Source organism: Microtus oregoni, unplaced genomic scaffold (genome assembly GCF_018167655.1).
Source record: "Microtus oregoni isolate MIOR12 unplaced genomic scaffold, Mior012 000081F_ref0000091, whole genome shotgun sequence".
Classification (NCBI taxonomy): domain Eukaryota; kingdom Metazoa; phylum Chordata; class Mammalia; order Rodentia; family Cricetidae; genus Microtus; species Microtus oregoni.
The window spans coordinates 1,243,024-1,260,357 of NW_024544541.1; the positions used below are offsets into that span (position 1 = coordinate 1,243,024).

Sequence of the window (17,334 nt, forward strand, 5' to 3'; positions counted from 1 at the left end):
TACAGCGTTGCTGCTAATTTCACTTCTCTGAAATGTTCTCCACACAACGGCCACTGTCATCCTTCCTACAACAAATCACATCGTGTTCCTCTCCCACTTCGGCTTTTGAGTTGCACCCACTGCCCTTTTCCATTGCACAGCCTACTCCCGCTTGTGGCCTGCAGCTTCTGGAACATGCCCGGCTTCTTCCTGCTTCCGGGTCTCAGACTTGCCTGCCTCCAATGAGATACCTTCCAAATCACTTACCTCCAACTCTTCATCTAAGTCCCGGAGGCAGGATGGCCCTCAGTGGCTGTGTTAACACGTCTGAATCCTAGTGCTGTGGATTCTGTAAGGGGAGGGAGGAAGAGGCGCTCTTCTTCCCAGATCTAACATGTGGCTGCTGCTACTGAGTGTTATCGAATGAGTTCCCAAGCCAGAATGACACCTGACACACAGGGCCCGCCACCCAGCTCTGATGGCAGCCTTTAGCAGTGGAGATTCCTTTAAAGGCTTCAAATAAGCAAGAGAGGCCGGAGTAGTCCAGACTTAGCTCAAAGTGAGTTAGATCAAGTCCGTGCACTGCGTGCTTCTCAGGAACTGCACAGCGCCCTGCACAGCACCCGACCCTCCTCACGTTACTCTTCTTACAGGAGCACCACAGCCAAGTTCTCGTAGTTCGGTGAAAACAAAGAGCATGGTATTACTGTGGACGCATGTGGCCCAGGCTGACCTCAAATGCCATAAGTAACCAAAGATGACCTTGACCTCCCGATCCTCCAGCCTCTGCCGCCCAGACAGTGGGCTTCTGGGCATGTGCTATCATGCCCAGTTTATGTGGTACTAGAGATAGAACCCAGGGCTGGTGCACGCTAGGCAAGCACTCTAACCGAGCCAGGTCCTAGCCACCATGCATGTTTAGAATACCCAAGTAAGTTGCTCAAATTGTCATTTAGAAACCTACAGTAAGTTTCAACATGTATTTACTTCAGAGATTCTGTCATGCTTTAAAAATAAGGTGATCAGTTGCCTGAGATATAAGAGTTTAGACAAGACTCATTATTAACGGTGTCATAAATAAGTAATATAACTTTATTAAAATGAAAAGACAATATTCAAAATAATGCAACAAAATGAATAAATCCTTTGTCCAATACTGTACACACAGTGCAGAGATCAGTGCATTGTTCTAAAGCATGTTTTAACCTTCATTTAGTTCACGCTATACAGTAAGCTTTCAATAGCTCAAATAACGCCATTCAGCAGTCGACACTGAACAGCCTGCTGGGACATTGCAGCAGTGCCCTCTGTCAGCAAGCACCTTCTCTTTGTGCTTATCCATACAAGATAAACGCATCAGAGGCTGTAAAAAAAAAAAAAAACTGAACAAAGCTACGTGTCTCGCTGAATCTCAGGGCAGTGAAGCAGCCAGACTGAGTTCAAAGCAGGAAGATGCTGAAGTGACCTCTGGCATTAAGACGTTCTGTGCTATTGGTCAGAAGTGTCTCACTTAAAAAGCAAACAATCCCCAGGAAATACTGAATAGGAACCAGCAACACAAGGCCAGCTTGTGTTGTACTTGTTTATTAAGCCTAAAAAACAAAAACATACCATACATCCCCAGAGAGTAACTCTCAATCAGAGCTAATTGCTGTATTAATCTATAAAACTTGCACCCCCAACACTGACGGCCAGTACGACTCCATTGTACTTCCTTGAAAGCCTCTTGCTACAACAGCCGTTTCAGTGGATGGGAAAAGCAGGACTAGCATGGGAGAGTTATTCACCAATTCTGCCATTTTCAAGATGTGAGACACACACAGGTGATGACATGGTCCAGAAACCGCTGTCCTTCTCCTCAACAAGACAAAACGCTAGAGCTACAAGTGTTTGGCCATAGAATGATTTTAACAAGACGGCACAGGCCCAGCGAAGAGCATGCCCTATCCTGTACGGAGAAGACTGCTGGGGTGGGGATGGGGGACAGGCACACGACCTATATAGCAGGCCCGAACGCCAGGAACCTTTAAACTTAACAAACACAAATTTATAATTTGATCTAACAATACTGCTTTCTTCCATCTGCTCAATTTTCACACTATCAGGAGCTGCTCCCCCAGCTTGGTTTTAATTATTCTGAATATATATTACTCTACGATAGTGACTAATTGGTTATCCTGCAGCTATGGTCTAGGGCTACACCGCACATTTATACACAGGCATGTACTGTAGTCAAATGTAAAAGTCTGCCCATTCTTCCCTCCCCTCTAGCACGTCTTTAAATTACAGACTTTTCCTCTTACGCTGATCAACCAGGGACTCCCAATGTAATAGCACCTCACGTCCCATTAAGACGGAGTCCGACTTCATCCTGCAACCTGACATTGTCCTATGAACCTCAAACTGGAAAGCTGGGAGCCATCCACTCCACGTAACTTCTGCTGAGCCACGCAGGACCTCACAGTTACGGAGAAACCACGTAGGATAAGTGTTTGCGCTTTCCGTGACTGCCCATGTCTGTTTTCATCCGGGAGGCCAGCTTTTCTGTGGCAGAAGCCATACCACAGGCAGCAGGCAATGGCTGAATTTGGGTGCTTGGGTCCGTTTCTTCCGCTTCCCTAAAATACTTCTCATACTTGTCTAGGTACGGCGGTCTCTCAGGTAGTAGGTAATAATGCGTTGAACTAACCTTCTTTCCATTTTCAATAATGGGCAGGATGCAGGGAACTTTGTTGGCAGACCCTTCGCTGCTCTGTCTTTGCAGGGCTTTGCTGCTGACATACTTGGGGTCAGGGGCAAAGCTCTGTGTGGGGGGCATGACCCCATTGAGGTAAGATGGAAGGCTTTTAGGACTCGGGGTACGGGAGTTACTCCGTGACAAAGGTTCTCTCGGGGGGACTTTGGGAGGCCTGTCTTCATCACTGTATGTGTTGGAGGTCACTTCCGCAGACCACCTTCTGTAGTCTGGCTTTGCCGGCCGAGGAGGTATAGGAACCCTGGGAGGGACCTCAGGCTTGTCTTCATCTGAGCTGGGGGAAGCTCTATGTGTGTAGCTAGATATCCGGATGGCTGGCTTGTTAAATGACCCAGCTGGTCCCGAGTGAGACCTCCTTAATCTGCGATGGCTTTGAGGCGGGGGAGGGTTTGGATCTGGAACCACTCTATTCTGGTCAGACGTGCAGCTGAGATCTGCTACAGAGACAGTTGGGGTGTCAAAATATGCATAGTTGATCTGTCCGCACCCACGGAAGCTTCGCCTGCCAGGAACGCCATATCTGAAATCAGAAGGGGCACAGTCTTCTAAAAGGAAGTCCGTGTCTGAGCTGGTTAGAAATTCTACCTCACAGTCGGCCTCATCCAGAGACAGGTCTTCAGAGATGGGCAATGGGGGGAGCGGCCGAGAGCCCCGATCACATGGAGAGGCACAGGGGAAAGGGGAAGAGCAGTGTTTGATGGGTGTAAGCGGAGGTGTGGACGTGCAGACCCCATTCACCGAGAGTTTCTTAAAACCACACACAACTTGATCTTCTTCACGCTGTCCTGAGCTGTCACTTGGGGGAATAATAAGAGGAGGCAAGCTTGACTTTGGAGACGGGCCATATTCTGCAAAGAAGTGGCCACTCACCGGAGCAGACCGCGCAGCACACCCTGAAATGAAGGCACAAGCAATGCTCATCACGAGAAGTGCTACCCTTTGTCCTTCACCCCATCAGAGGGCCCAGGACGTGCGCTCTAGTTCTCTGCCCAAGTCAGGGAAGCACCTGACTGGTGTAACCCCGAGGACACCCATGCAACCACCACAGGTATAATTAGAGCCAGAGTAGGGGAACACACGTGATCTGGTTCAAAGAACAAATTATCTCTGCCATCTCCCTTAGACATGTGCTCGGCATACACCCACACGTCCCAGGCAAGTTTTGTGACGTGTGCAAAATTCACAGAAGATGAACAGCGTATAATTTACATGAGCACCATGCTACACCAGGCCTGCCACTTAAGACATGCGACAGTACAGGCATGCTGGGCATGAGGGAGATAAGGCAGGGTGAGGGCCTTCCGGCCAGCATATCTTAATTCGATGGTCTCACTTCTAGTGCATTCACCTGCTAAGAAGCTCTCCACAAACACCCACGGAACATAATGCTCACGTGAAAATAACCGCCCAGTTTTCCAAGTCTGGTTACCATGGGTACTGCTTGTACCCGCTGCTTTCAAATGTGCATTAGTGCAGGAATAAACAGCACATACAGCCCAAGGTGGTACAGAGTGAAGTCTGCGCCATACCCGAGAGCATAGCAATTCTTGACTCAGAAAACCCACACTTCCGCAGTTCCCTTAACTAGAGAGAGACGTCTAAGAAAAAAGTCTCTTCAGAGGCTGCGGCCACTAGGTGTCAGGCTTGTCGGAAACGGAAGCTACCTAGTTTCCTCCTCCAAAACCCAAGGCAAAGCTGAGGAGCCTGCCTGCCCCTCCGTGTTTGGCTACTCCACAGCAGACTGTCAGACATACCGAGAGTTGTTAGGTGCTCTTGAGCAGGGGACTTCAGACTGTAGGCCATGGTGATTGGATCAATATTTAGAAAGTTACTGAAAGCAAAGAAAACATCACGGTCATGAGCAAGTACAATCCCATCCTCTGTGGCCGTAGTGTCGGGAACGGGCACGCAGCACGGGGCAGTCAGGCCAATCTGGACTTACTTTTCAAACTCACTGCGACTGCCCCAGCAGGTCTTCATAGTCCCCAAGGCTTGGCCATTATGCAGAAATCCAGTTTTTAATGGGACTCGAATATCCTGAGCAGCAACTCCTGCTGTTGACATTGTGCCTCACTCCGGGATGTCTTCAAATCTGTGAAGCCCAGGGGGTTCTAAGTCAGCCAGTAGCTTTCATTCCCTGGGGAAATCAAGAAATAAGAGACCCTCTAAGTAATTCACAAATAGTATAGTCTATGCTGAGGCACAAGGAGCTAACATCAGAGATAGGAGGAGGTGGGAAAATTTGGTTACAGACTTTCTAGTTCTCATGAGGATACTTAAAATGTAGACAGCAACATAACTGTTTTGTAAATACTAACCTGACACTTGAAACATTTTTCACAGAAGAAAGAATCCATTGCCAGAAAAGCCAGCCCTTGCTACAGAGTTTACCAGTTGCACAACAAATCACCATCGCTTTCCAAAGCACACAGCCCTCCCTCCCGCCCACTAACTGGACCTTCTAGGGCAGGGCTGTACCACAGCAGGAAGCACAGTAGATCCCACCCAGACTTCCCAAGCTAAGAAAGGAATTTTAAGTCAGGCATGGTGGTGCATAGCTGTAATTCCAGTACTTGGAAGACTGAGGCAGGAGGATGGTGGGTTCAAGGCCAGTTTGGACCCTGCCTTACCCTCACCTACCCACAGGGGGGAAAAAACCAGTAATTTTAGAAAGTACTGTGCTTCATATGCTGAGCTAGCAGTTATAGTCACTAGTGCTCACAACTGAGATTTTCCACCTACCCGCCCCATAGTCTAACATTTATCTGGACTGTTTTTCAGTTGGTCACAGAAGCCATATTCTCCAGTTAGTACTTGCTCAAGAGAGACAGTCATATATGAAGATCCTAGCTTCTGTTAGCTTGTGAAAATCAAGTTCTGCGAAAGAGCCAGCTTCAGTGTTGGCTTTGGACAACGTCCTCCCTCCACAAGGGACATTCCTTGCATTCTCCCTTGTGAAATCCCAGTAATTCACATCCTGCTCCCCTGTAGGGCATGGATTACAGAGGCAAAAGATAGTTCGGAAACTTCAGAAGCCCCCTTACTGGACGTCACAGGTCTGAAGGCCCAGGAGCTCAACCCAGCTGACTTTTTATGACTCAACCCCTGTGGTCTTCAGATAGTCACGTGCACTTAGTGAGCTCGGCTTCTCCCCTTCACAGACAGCGGGACCTCCTCTGTGGACTGCTCAGAACACAGGCCCTTTTGAGATCTCCAAACACTCTACACCATTCTGCCATTAAATATTTGCACACCTACCAAGTGCGGACACTGCCGGCCTGAGGAGGAGAGGCGCACAATTCTGCTGGCTGGAGGGGCTCCACAGAGAGCTCCTTTTATTGTTATTATTAAATTACTCAGCACTAAGCACCCATTATCTACAAATCCCAGGTCTAATAAACTGGGCTTTGTGTCCCTACTACCTTAATCATAGGTACCTGGCTCAATAAGAGAATGTTTGTTATCAACTGAATATAAACTATATGGAAGGCATAAGTTTTTTTTTTGTTTGTTTTGTTTTTTAAGCTAATGATCTAAAAACAACCCTCCACAGATGTTTCCACAGCTGGTGTTCCAATGACAAGCCAGTGATTTTATGACAGGCTTACAATATTATTTCAAAGAGTCAAACTTTATTCCTTTAAAACCAGTCTCTCAAAGATACATGACACAAAGGTCATCTGTCACTTAAGGAGCCTCGTCAGCCGGTGGTTTCTACTGTCTTGGTTTTCAGATTACTGAAATGAAGCAGAGGTGTTACTGACCATAAAGTAATAATTTAAAAACACATTCTTACTTTGGAAAGGGCTCGTCTCTCCCGATGTCTGCCAAGCCTTTTCTAAACACTGGCGAGCCTGAGAGACTGCAGGGAAAGGACCTGTGGTGGTGTGAAAACAAAAGGCGCGATGGGAGGAAGGACGTGGTGTTTAAGTAGTTTGGGAGCGCACGTTCGAAGATTGTTCGTCCCGATTACAGGCCGATGCTGCGGGGGATCCTGCAGGCCCAGCCCCCACCTGTCGGCACGCCGACAAGTCCGACTAGTAATTACTGTGTCAGCCTCCTAATGCCATTCCCAGCTTAGCTTTCAACAGAGTGATTGTGTAACTACCGCCTCTGCTCAAGTTGCCTTGGAACCCTAAACTTATATTTCAGTGCTCACTTAAAATTATTTACATGTTCTAGAAAAAGTTATTTTTTATTCATTGTTTCCATCACCTACTCGTTAGCTTTCTTAAGGAAAAAAAATTTTTTTTAGTATAAAAAGAATTGTGTTCACTAAGCCAGCTCACTTCTGACCACAATAGTGCCTTTGTGTATTCATAGAAGGTGACCTGCCTCTAAATTTCAATGGGGAATTGTGAATGGGCCATGTTATGAAACTATCCGAACTTCCTACTTGCTTGCATGGCAGAAGCAAGGAGAGCAATACAACTGCGGTGTCTCATCTGTGGAAATAACTTCAGGCTGTAAACCGAGAGCAGCATGCCACAGGTTTAAGGTGTAGATCACACAGTCTCTCTAGAGTTAAACTAAGGTAAGAAGACCAACTGAAAATCTTCTACCTCTCTTAAAAAACAAAAAAACAAGACTAATATTTAGGCTGTATATTCCTGGTGGGGGCAGAGAAATCAACCTGGTCACACGTCACTCAAGTGAAACCTGACTAACGCTGCAATGTTTTAAATTTTATTCAAGTTCTTATAACTAAAGTTAGCTCTACCTCTCCATCCGTGAAGACAATAAGCAGAGGTACACTGATGCACGAGTATCCATACCTAAAAGTACAAGATGACGTCCTGCTGCAAAACCCAAGAACAGCAAAGTAAACGCTGCTACAGCACAGACCAGGACCCAAAGACCCCTGGGCATGACATATGAACTCACACAGTCATGAGGGGACGTTGGCACTGTCAGGGAGGCAAATGCAGTGGACTGCCAACCCTCGCTTCTCGGCAGCGCTTCCTACTCTTCAAATCATTTCATTCATTTCTAGGGCTTCAACTCCACAGACAACCCTGAAACAGGTGAGTGCAACCTGGCTTCAACTTTGCATTTCTTACTGTCTGGTGATTATCTTTCCACTTGGATGGGCCTCTGGCATCTTACAGTCTCCAAACCCGAATTCCTTCTGCTTCTTAACTCACCCTCCTTTCTGGTTCAGAAGGATCCCATTTCCTGAGGTGCCACTGTTAGCCTAAGTAAGGCCACTATGCATTCACCTGCCAACCCCATACACAGTCCCTACACCTCCAAGTCTCTCTTCCCCTTACTGCTTCCAACTGGCCTTCAGTCTGAAAATACTTAAACCACCAACAGGATCAGATCAATGTTCCTCAATTGTCACCCCCAAAAGAACCCATAAAAGCTCTAAAAGCTCCCTACCCGTTACAGAAGACCTCCACAGTGAGGCCTTACTTAATCTACCATTTAAGCTCTCGTTCTTCTCCTATGCTTTAAGGCTACTCTTCTCATACTGTGCTCTCAACAACACCCCTCCCCTTTACTAAAAGCCAGAGCCATGTCTCTCTGCTCCTGGCTATTCTGTGCTGTGCCCAGGTTTCCCTCTTACCCTCCAAATCCAGAACTGGTGGTGCACATTTAGTTTAGTACATATTAAGTGAACACTGAAAAAACAGCCGCCTCAGACTGTAAAACACAACCACATGAGATGTTCCTCAGGCTAAAGAAAGGAGCGAAGGGGAAAAGCAAAAAAAAAAAAAGTTATGGGATCAACTGAGTATCATTAGAGCGGTGAGATGGGCAGTAATACTCTAACACACTTAGGGTACCCTAGAGCCCCCCGAATCCAGAGCGGGCAGTGTGGAGGCTGAGCAAATGTCTGAAGAGTCCTTAGTATGCACTTAAAGCAGTGAGGACAAACTGGACCCTTCCTTATATACCACTCCCGTGGGACTGTAATCCACTCACCTTGCTTTTGTTGCTACTTTGTGACTTTTTTTCAAAAATAAAAGTCATGCCACACCAACAGCTCACTGCGCAGGGCTTTCTAAGGTGAATGCACATGGCTTCATCTTGAAAACACTCACTTTGGAACTGCTTTAACACACAAAGCCAGGCTACCTTAAGGCCGTAACCTAGATATGCTTACCTTGCCATGAGATCTCACTAATACATCTCAAGAGCTATCCCTGGGAGGAGGAGGGGCACATTTTTGTCTTACAACTCATCCAGCTCTGCCCAGTGCTTCCTTATTTAAGAGTGTGATGTAATTTCCTTCTCTCAGTCTGCTTCTAGAACCTGATTTATGTTTATCCAGAATGATAACTGGTCTTTTCAGCTGCATTTAACAATCACCTGACTACTTCTATAACCAACAAAGAAATAACATAACTATACAGCCAAGATTTATCACAAGAAACTGATTAGAACTGGACACGTGATATGACTTTCACTCCTCCCCAAATATGCCACTGTCTATGCTAAAACACACACACACACACACACACACACACACACACACACACACACAGTCTGATTACCTTTGAGAGAAAATGGAAATCAGTTTTACTGGCTGTTTTATCAACTTTTATTAATAATCTGAGAAAAATGACTTAGCATCCACCTGCATGCTCAGCACTGTTGCAGTCATGCAGGAGGAGTTAAAAATCATAGACTAGGCCATACTTCTAGTCAATCAGCGGCACAAAGTGACCATGTGTTTTCCTGGCTGCGGAAGCAGTTTGGATCAGGCAGGTGGTGTCACCGCACTGATTTACAGAAAGCACAAGGGCAATCTGCACAGACATTTCAAGAGCAAAGGCCTGAATTCAAAGATTTTCAGATTTCATTTTAAAAGCTATGATTTGGGAATAGGGAAAGAAAGAGGCAAGCTAAGAAAATTTCTTCGTGCCAGTGGTGGTGCACGGCTTTATCCTAGCACTCTGGAGGCAGAGGCAGGCGGAAGTCTGTGAGTTCAAGGCCAGCCTGGTCTACAAGAACTAGTTCCAGGACAGGCTCCAAAACTACACAGAGAAACCCTGTCTCAAAAAACAAAATGAAAAACAAAAAAAAATTTGTTATATGCATACTGTGAAAAGGCAGAAATGGCCTTTATATTAGATGCATGAATGACTTTTTAAATAAAAATCAAGTAAAATGTGACACTTTCAGCAAATATTAAAATGCTGTTCAAAAGGATAAAATTAAAATGAAGAGTTGTGCATTTTCAACACCACTCCTCAAAGGGCCTTAAATGTACCCCCCCCCCCCATTTCTCAACACCACTCCTCAGAGGGCCTTAAATGTACCCCCCCATTTCTCAACACCATTCCTCAGAGGGCCTTAAATTACCCCCCCCCCCCATTTCTGGCCCACTTGCAGGTGGTGAAAATGGAGGCTATAAGGAAAATAATTTATACCCATACTGTCAAAATAATAATCAAAGGCTAGAACTTCTTCAACAATCCAGAAAACTCCTAGCTAAGCACCTTCATTCATTCACCATAATCAACAAACAGCCCTGTAACCCCATTTGTCTCTCAGGATTTTAGGGCAATACAGTTACAGGAGGGCAGCCAACAATGTGTTGTTTTGCCACTGGTATTTTTCCTACAGCACCACAATCAACAGCATCCACAAACACAGGTGAGCACACACAGGACAGAAGACTATTCCTTTCGGACATAATACTTCATACCTGTGAAAGATCTGTGGGTTCTGTTGTAATCTTAATGACAATGAGCACAGTAGTCTAATGATGGGAAGTGAGTCTTTAAAACTTCAAGTTTATTTAACAAGCATTTAAATAACCCAATGGACCACTCCAGATTGTTAAAGTGAATACACAGGCGCTACTAATAACTAACATCCGGGACATTGTCAGGAAGCCTTTTCAGGGTTTTGTCCTTGCACCAACCCTGTAAGGTGGGTGTGTGACCATCACTACTCTCAATTACACATGAGGAGCCTCTGGAACCTGATCCCTCGCAGATCTGGTGAGCCACAGTAATGCCAAGGCTTCCTCCAGGAAGCCTGGCTTCGAAGTTCAGGTTCTTGATCATACCCCAGCCTCTCTTCTACTCCCAGAGGCTCTTCAAACTGATAGGCTAAAAATTACTTAAGATACACACTTGACTGCTATGGGGAAGGTGGAGACATTTCTGGAGGGATTCTATTTGGTAACAGTATTTCCTTGAGTAACCCAAAGCCTATGAATGTTCCCATTTCACTGCCTCAAATTTCCCTACTAAAAAGTCATCAATTATGTATTTGGCCTAGATATCTAAAATGAGCAGATGGCGGTATAAACTAACCTTCTAGATCACTGAAGTAATTCTTTTGACAGTCTTTATCTTTACTGTTATAATGATGCCCCACAACGGGCTCTGTATACATAGTTATTTGATGTGGCATGTGTCTACTTATAAAAGGGTTACCACCTATATCCAAATAGGCTTCTTTTTAACATTCTCATAGCATGGATCCCAATGATGCCATTATGACTTGGCTCTATCATGAAACCTGGAATTCAGTAACAGAATTATTTTATCTGTAAGGCACTCTACAAATTACAAAGCACTTTCTTATATATTATCTCACTTGGTCCCCACAATACCCGTCTAAGAGGAGGCAGGAATTATAAACTCCATTTTGCTAATGAGGAAATAAAGTGGGCTGAGAAAAAGACTATCCGAGTTATCCTGCGTGTGAGCCAGCCATTCTGGGCTATCCTGCGTGTGAGCCAGCCAGTCTGGGCTATCCTGCGTGTGAGCCAGCCAGTCTGGGCTATCCTGCGTGTGAGCCAGCCAGTCTGGGCTATCCTGCGTGTGAGCCAGCCAGTCTGGGCTATCCTGCGTGTGAGCCAGCCAGTCTGGGCTATCCTGCGTGTGAGCCAGCCAGTCTGGGCTATCCTGCGTGTGAGCCAGCCATTCTGGGCTATCCTGCGTGTGAGCCAGCCAGTCTGGGCTATCCTGCGTGTGAGCCAGCCAGTCTGGGCTATCCTGCGTGTGAGCCAGCCAGTCTGGGCTATCCTGCGTGTGAGCCAGCCAGTCTGGGCTATCCTGTGTGTGAGCTAGCCAGTCTGAGCTATCCTGCGTGTGAGCCAGCCAGTCTGGGCTATCCTGCGTGTGAGCCAGCCAGTCTGGGCTATCCTGCGTGTGAGCCAGCCAGTCTGGGCTATCCTGCGTGTGAGCCAGCCAGTCTGGGCTATCCTGCGTGTGAGCCAGCCAGTCTGGGCTATCCTGCGTGTGAGCCAGCCAGTCTGGGCTATCCTGTGTGTGAGCCAGCCATTCTGGGCTATCCTGCGTGTGAGCTAGCCAGTCTGGGCTATCCTGTGTGTGAGCTAGCCAGCATTTTCCACTCTGCACTTTCATCACACTCCTCTTCTTTGTGGTATCATCACTTTAGGCAGCTTGGCGTCTTCTAACGCTCTTGCTTGCCTAAATAAAGTGATGCTATACAAAGGAGGAATAGTTAAAACCTGTATGTTAGCTAGCTGCAAAGACAGAAACTGGTACTCAACTTCCTTCAGGCCAAATTCTTAGAGAGCAAACATGAATTCTTTTCACAAGTACATGCTGGATGCTTCTTCTGGAACAGAGACTATATCAGATGAAGAACAGTGGTTGCTGCCTGAAGAAACCCTCCATCCAATGGGGATGGGGATAACAAACAATTTCAGATGGTGGTAACTCTCAAGGAAACGAACAGGGCACAGCGACAGGGCAGGGAGGCAGAGAACTTATTTACACAGGTGGTCGGGGAGGCCTCACTAGACAGGTGACTCTCTGAACCGATTTCTTAAAGGACAGAGAAGGGAGGCATGAAATGAGGTAGGAGAACCTTCCATGTGGAGTAAGAATCTGTACTTAGTGAAGTTTTTTCTTAGCTATGTGTTGTTAGTAAGAGCTTTTTTTTCCCCCTTGTTTTTGTTTTTCTCTTTGTAACAGTCCTAGCTGTCCTGGAACTAGCTCTGTAGACCAGGTTGGCCTTGAACTCACAGCAGTCTCTGCCTCCTGAGTGCTGGGATTAAAGGCGGGAGCCACCACTGCCTGGTGCTAATAAGAGCTTTTGAACAGTAACTTCTAGTCCTTGTCGTTCTGTTTCAAATGGAAAAGACCTCTAGTTCCGGACTGTAAAAGATCTATTCACTGAGGCCTGAACACCAGTCAGTCTGCCCCTGATTTGATATTCTAAAATGAACTAAATTATCAATATGACTACAAATCTCACCTTTTGAAGTCTGAATACCACACTAACTTTTTCTCAACACCAATCCTGTTAAGTTAGTAATTTACATTTTGGATTATTACATTCACCAGTTTTATCCACACTTAATCAAGTTTAAACTGTGTGAATAATGTCAGCATACCACAACTGAACTGGGCTTATCTAGAGAATTATTATTCATTAGCTTTCACAAAGCATGGCCAACACCTGCAAAGGATGCTGTGCGCACCCTGATGACGAGGGACCAGTTCGTGTTTATGGAGGCTGAGTGGAGTTGCGTCTCTAGTGGAGGGAGCCAATGACATTCAAATTCCAGGAATTACCCTGGGCACCACCTTTTCCCTCCTCTGCTCACCTCTCTAAAGCAACTTGATGGTATGCTGACAATCAGGTCAGTTGCAAGCATGTTAGATTGCACCTGTAATTTAGGGAACTTGCATTTACAAGCTACTATTAGTATGAGCAGAAAGGCAGTATTATCTAGTACAACTCTGGAGAAGCGGCAATAAAGAGTATCATTAGGAAAAAAGAAAGAAACAAAAACACCTAAAGACTACAACATAATTAAGTCACACAAATGGCTCAAAAGTTTCTATTGTAAACCCAAAGTAGGAGATCCAACTTGTTAAAAATTGGTAATTCTACTTCTCAAAAATATGAGTAATTCAGACATTTCATAAGAGCCATTAAAAAGGAACAGATTTTCTTTCCAAACTTTATCAGTGCCTGGGCCAATCCCATTGAGTCTTAAAATGTGAGCCACGCTTCTCAGCATTTATTTATCAACATCAGCTATGTGCAAGGCTGCGGAAAATAAAAGCTCTCCAAGGCAGAGTGCCTGCCCTTAAGGAGTTTATCATCTAATGCATCTGCCAAGATAGAGTTTTCACCACTTACTAGCAAACACCCGCCAGAACAGAGGACGTGGAGGCAATGAGAGTGTCCAGTTCCTGTTTAAAAACCTTCATGTGTTTCCTTCCAACCTTCTAATATCCAGAAAGGGATGGACTGATAACAATCAGCCATAACTGCCAGGTTAGTAAAAATCCAGCTTACTATTTTTGTTTTTATAAAATTTGCCCTTTTGCTGACACAGGTATATAGGCCACCTTTGGTCTCTTAAGCAAAATCTTTCTTAAAGCTCCCTAACTACATACAGGTTTTAAGAAAGGTTTTTAACAAAGGGCAGGCAGGCACAGCAAAGCCAGAAGTTCCACTCTTCAGAGATGCGGACCCACTACACCCAGAGAGACTGGAGGAACTTTAAAACTGTAGAGCCCTTCTTTTATTCCCCCACCCCCAGGAGGTTTAAAGAAAAAAAAAAAAGCAATTTCTACCTCACCTTTCTTCACCCCAGACAGTTGCCTGGAAACCAGTCCTGCCCTACCTGTGTTGCAGGTGTACCTCCCGTCACAGCTCTTTTAAAGCTACAGTCTCTATTCTTACTACACTCAAGTTTATGACTAACAGTCTATTCACATTTTTATCAGGTAGGAGACTGGTTTCTTTCAAGCAGTGATGAAATCCTAATAAAGACCGAGGAAGCACCCATCCAGCACCACCAATCACGGTTAATTTGAACAAAGATACGATATATATATACACACATACACATGATACTGCCAAGGAGCCTTTGCGATCGAACTCTGCAGCTTTGTGTAATATTTAATTCATTTAAGGCAGAGAATCACGTTCCTGGCGAGGAAAAGGCCACAGAACAACTCGGATGAGTTGGGGGAAAAAAAAAAAGGCAATGACCTTCCTCGCCGAGTCGGACTGCGACTCAAAACTGGTACCAACCGGGGACTAGCCACCTCCGAGCCCGCAACAGCTTCTCGCTGGAGCTTTCTGGGCCGGACTGACGGGGGTGCGCGGGGTGCTCGGAAGCCCCGCCGCATCCCCCGGCCGCAGAAGACCCTGCAGCCGCCGCTCCGGAGCCCCGGACTGGGGAGACGTGTCGTGTGCGAGCGGGGGCATGGCCCCGGCGGGAAGCCCAGAGCGCCCCGGCCCGCGGCTCCTCGCGCGCCCCGGCCCATTCCCTGGAAGCAGCGCGGCCGCCGTCCCCGGTCCAGCCCGCCCGCTCGCCCTCCCTCCGCGCCCCCGGCCCCGCCGGCTTCCGGGGCTCCCCGACCCCCGCCAGGCCCCTTACCCCCGGGGAGCGGGGCCCCGCGGCGCCCTCCCGCGCATGTCCGTTCCGGCTGGCTCAGAGCCGCGGGCTCAGGGGCCCGAGCATCGCGCAGGCGCCTCGCCGCTCTCTCGCCTTCTCTTTCTCTCCCTCTCTCTCCGCTCGCTCGTAGGCTTGCTAGTGCCCGCCTCGCTCTCGGCGCCCGCTCACCACACTGCACCACTCGCACCACTCGCTCGCCCAGCTTCGCATTCGGCCGCCGCCGCAGCCGCCGCCGCGGCGGCCGTCCGTATATATAGGGTGAGTGACAGCGTACGTCGCCGCTCCCTGCCCCGCCTCCCCCGTTCGGCCAATCAGGGCGGCCGGCTGCTTAAAGGGGCAATGCCGCGTCCGAAGCGTTTGTGTGGGGCCCGCCGGGCATCGGCAACAGCCACATCTCCTGAGGGGATGTTTCTGGCGGGGCTACCTCTGTGCGAACTGCCGAGACCCGAGGACACTGAATTTTCCTCAGAAGGCTGTGAGCAGCCCTGTTTCCAGCCCCGAGAAGGAAGTGGCGCTGAGGTGCCCCTGGGCCAAGGAAGCCCTCTGGGGGCGGAGGAAAGCAGGGGCTTGGGACGATGAGGGGCACCCTGAGGTGCAGTGAGGGACGGTGAGGGACAGGAGAGGACTCTAGAGGACAGGAGAGGAGTCTGGGGTAAAGTGGGGGACAGGAGAGGACACTGAGGGACAGGAGAGGACTCTAAGGGACAGGAGAGGAGTCTGGGGTAAAGTGGGGGACAGGAGAGGACCCTGAGGGACAGTGAGGGACAGGAGAGGACTCGGGGGACAGGAGAGGACTCCGGGGGACAATGAGGGACAGAAAAGGACCCTAGGGGACAGGAGAGGACTCTGGGGGACAGTGAGGAACAGGAGAGGACTCTAGGGGACAGGAGAGGACTCTGGGGGACAGTGAGGGACAGGAGAGGACTCTAGGGGACAGGAGAGGACTCTGGGGGACAGTGAGGAACAGGAGAGGACACTGCTGGGGGACAGGAGAGGACTCTGGGGGACAGTGAGGGACAGGAGAGGACTCTAGGGGACAGGAGAGGACTCTGGGGGACAGTGAGGAACAGGAGAGGACTCTAGGGGACAGGAGAGGACTCTGGGGGACAGTGAGGGACAGGAGAGGACTCTGGGGGACAGTGAGGGAGAGAGTTGAGGGCTGGCAAGGAGAGTGGAGGGGACAATGAGGAACAGCAAGGGACAGTGAAGGATGTCAGGGCACTACAGCCAGGGATGAAGGTGGAGGACGATGGAGAAAGTGGCCGAGAACTGAGGGGCAGTGGGGAACAGCATGAGACTGAAGACAGGAAGGGACAGCGAGGGATGGCGAAGGCAGCAAGGCCACCAGGATACAGCAGGAGATGCTGCAGGAACCTGAAGCCAGTGGGCAGTGAGTGCCTGGCTAAGGACAGGAAGGGATGGAAGGGGCAGCAAGGAGCAGGGTGAGCCACTGCAGGACATACAGGGCACTGTGACAGTTAATATGGGTGACCAAAGGACAATGAGAACGTGAGGGACAGTATAGGAAGGTGACATACAACAGGGAGAGAGCTCAGTGGACAGGATCAGGGAGGCCTCACTCCCCATCCCTGGCCTGGGGCAAAGCTAGGCTGCACTTGGGGCACCTCCCTCAAGCCTGCCCCCAGCCCTCTTGGTTTACCTGTCCAGCTCGTGCTGTTCTCCATGTCTCTTGGCCCCAGGGTGGCCACTGGTGCCCAAGGACAAAACGCCATCAAGTCTCCAGGGAGGAGGTTTCTTGGGGCCGAAATCCTGTGATGCAACTCAGGTTTATAGTTTAACCGTAAAATAAATAATACAACGATAAACCAAGAGTAGTTAAAGAAAAAAAGCAAACAGAACGAAGCCCTTCAGTTTGAGCGAGTACAAATCTCCCTAATGGTGTTCCACAGAGGAGAGGCCACAGACCTGTGGCTGACCTCTGTGGTCCACACAGAGCCCTCTGGCACTCCAGCAAGAATGCTTGATAGTTATATGCTTAGCACTGCCTAATTGAGCCAGTTTAACATATGGAATGAGGCTCTGGCCTCGTTATCTGGTTAACTATTAACTTTGTGCCCCGTGAAATGATTTGCCTTTTCCAGTATTGACTTGCATTCTTTTTCATTTAACTCAAAGGCCTAATTTTGAATTCAAGGCCTTAAAACCCCAGATTTTTAAAAAAAAAAAAAAAGAAAAGAAAAATCTCAAGTATTCCTTTGCCTGTTCTCAGCAACTGACGGCCCTG

The 17,334-nt window shown here is 47.9% G+C and overlaps 1 protein-coding gene across 4 annotated transcripts; it reads right to left on the reverse strand.

Annotated features, from left to right (window-relative positions):
- Positions 1-1,052: 1,052 nt before the first annotated feature.
- LOC121441795 (ERBB receptor feedback inhibitor 1) lies at positions 1,053-17,016 on the reverse strand. Of its 4 annotated transcripts, XM_041643100.1 has the most exons (5): positions 15,072-15,322; positions 6,531-6,611; positions 4,677-4,871; positions 4,489-4,565; positions 1,053-3,627 (listed from the first exon to the last, which is right to left on the reverse strand). In XM_041643100.1, the coding sequence occupies exons 3-5, from the start codon at positions 4,796-4,798 to the stop codon at positions 2,444-2,446; spliced, it is 1,383 nt and encodes a 460-aa protein (XP_041499034.1). In that variant the 5' UTR covers positions 4,799-4,871; positions 6,531-6,611; positions 15,072-15,322; the 3' UTR covers positions 1,053-2,443. The 4 variants fall into 4 exon arrangements, with proteins under 4 accessions (XP_041499034.1, XP_041499035.1, XP_041499032.1 ...); XM_041643101.1 differs by lacking the exons at positions 6,531-6,611; positions 15,072-15,322 and adding an exon at positions 16,750-17,016; XM_041643098.1 differs by lacking the exon at positions 6,531-6,611.
- Positions 17,017-17,334: the final 318 nt, after the last annotated feature.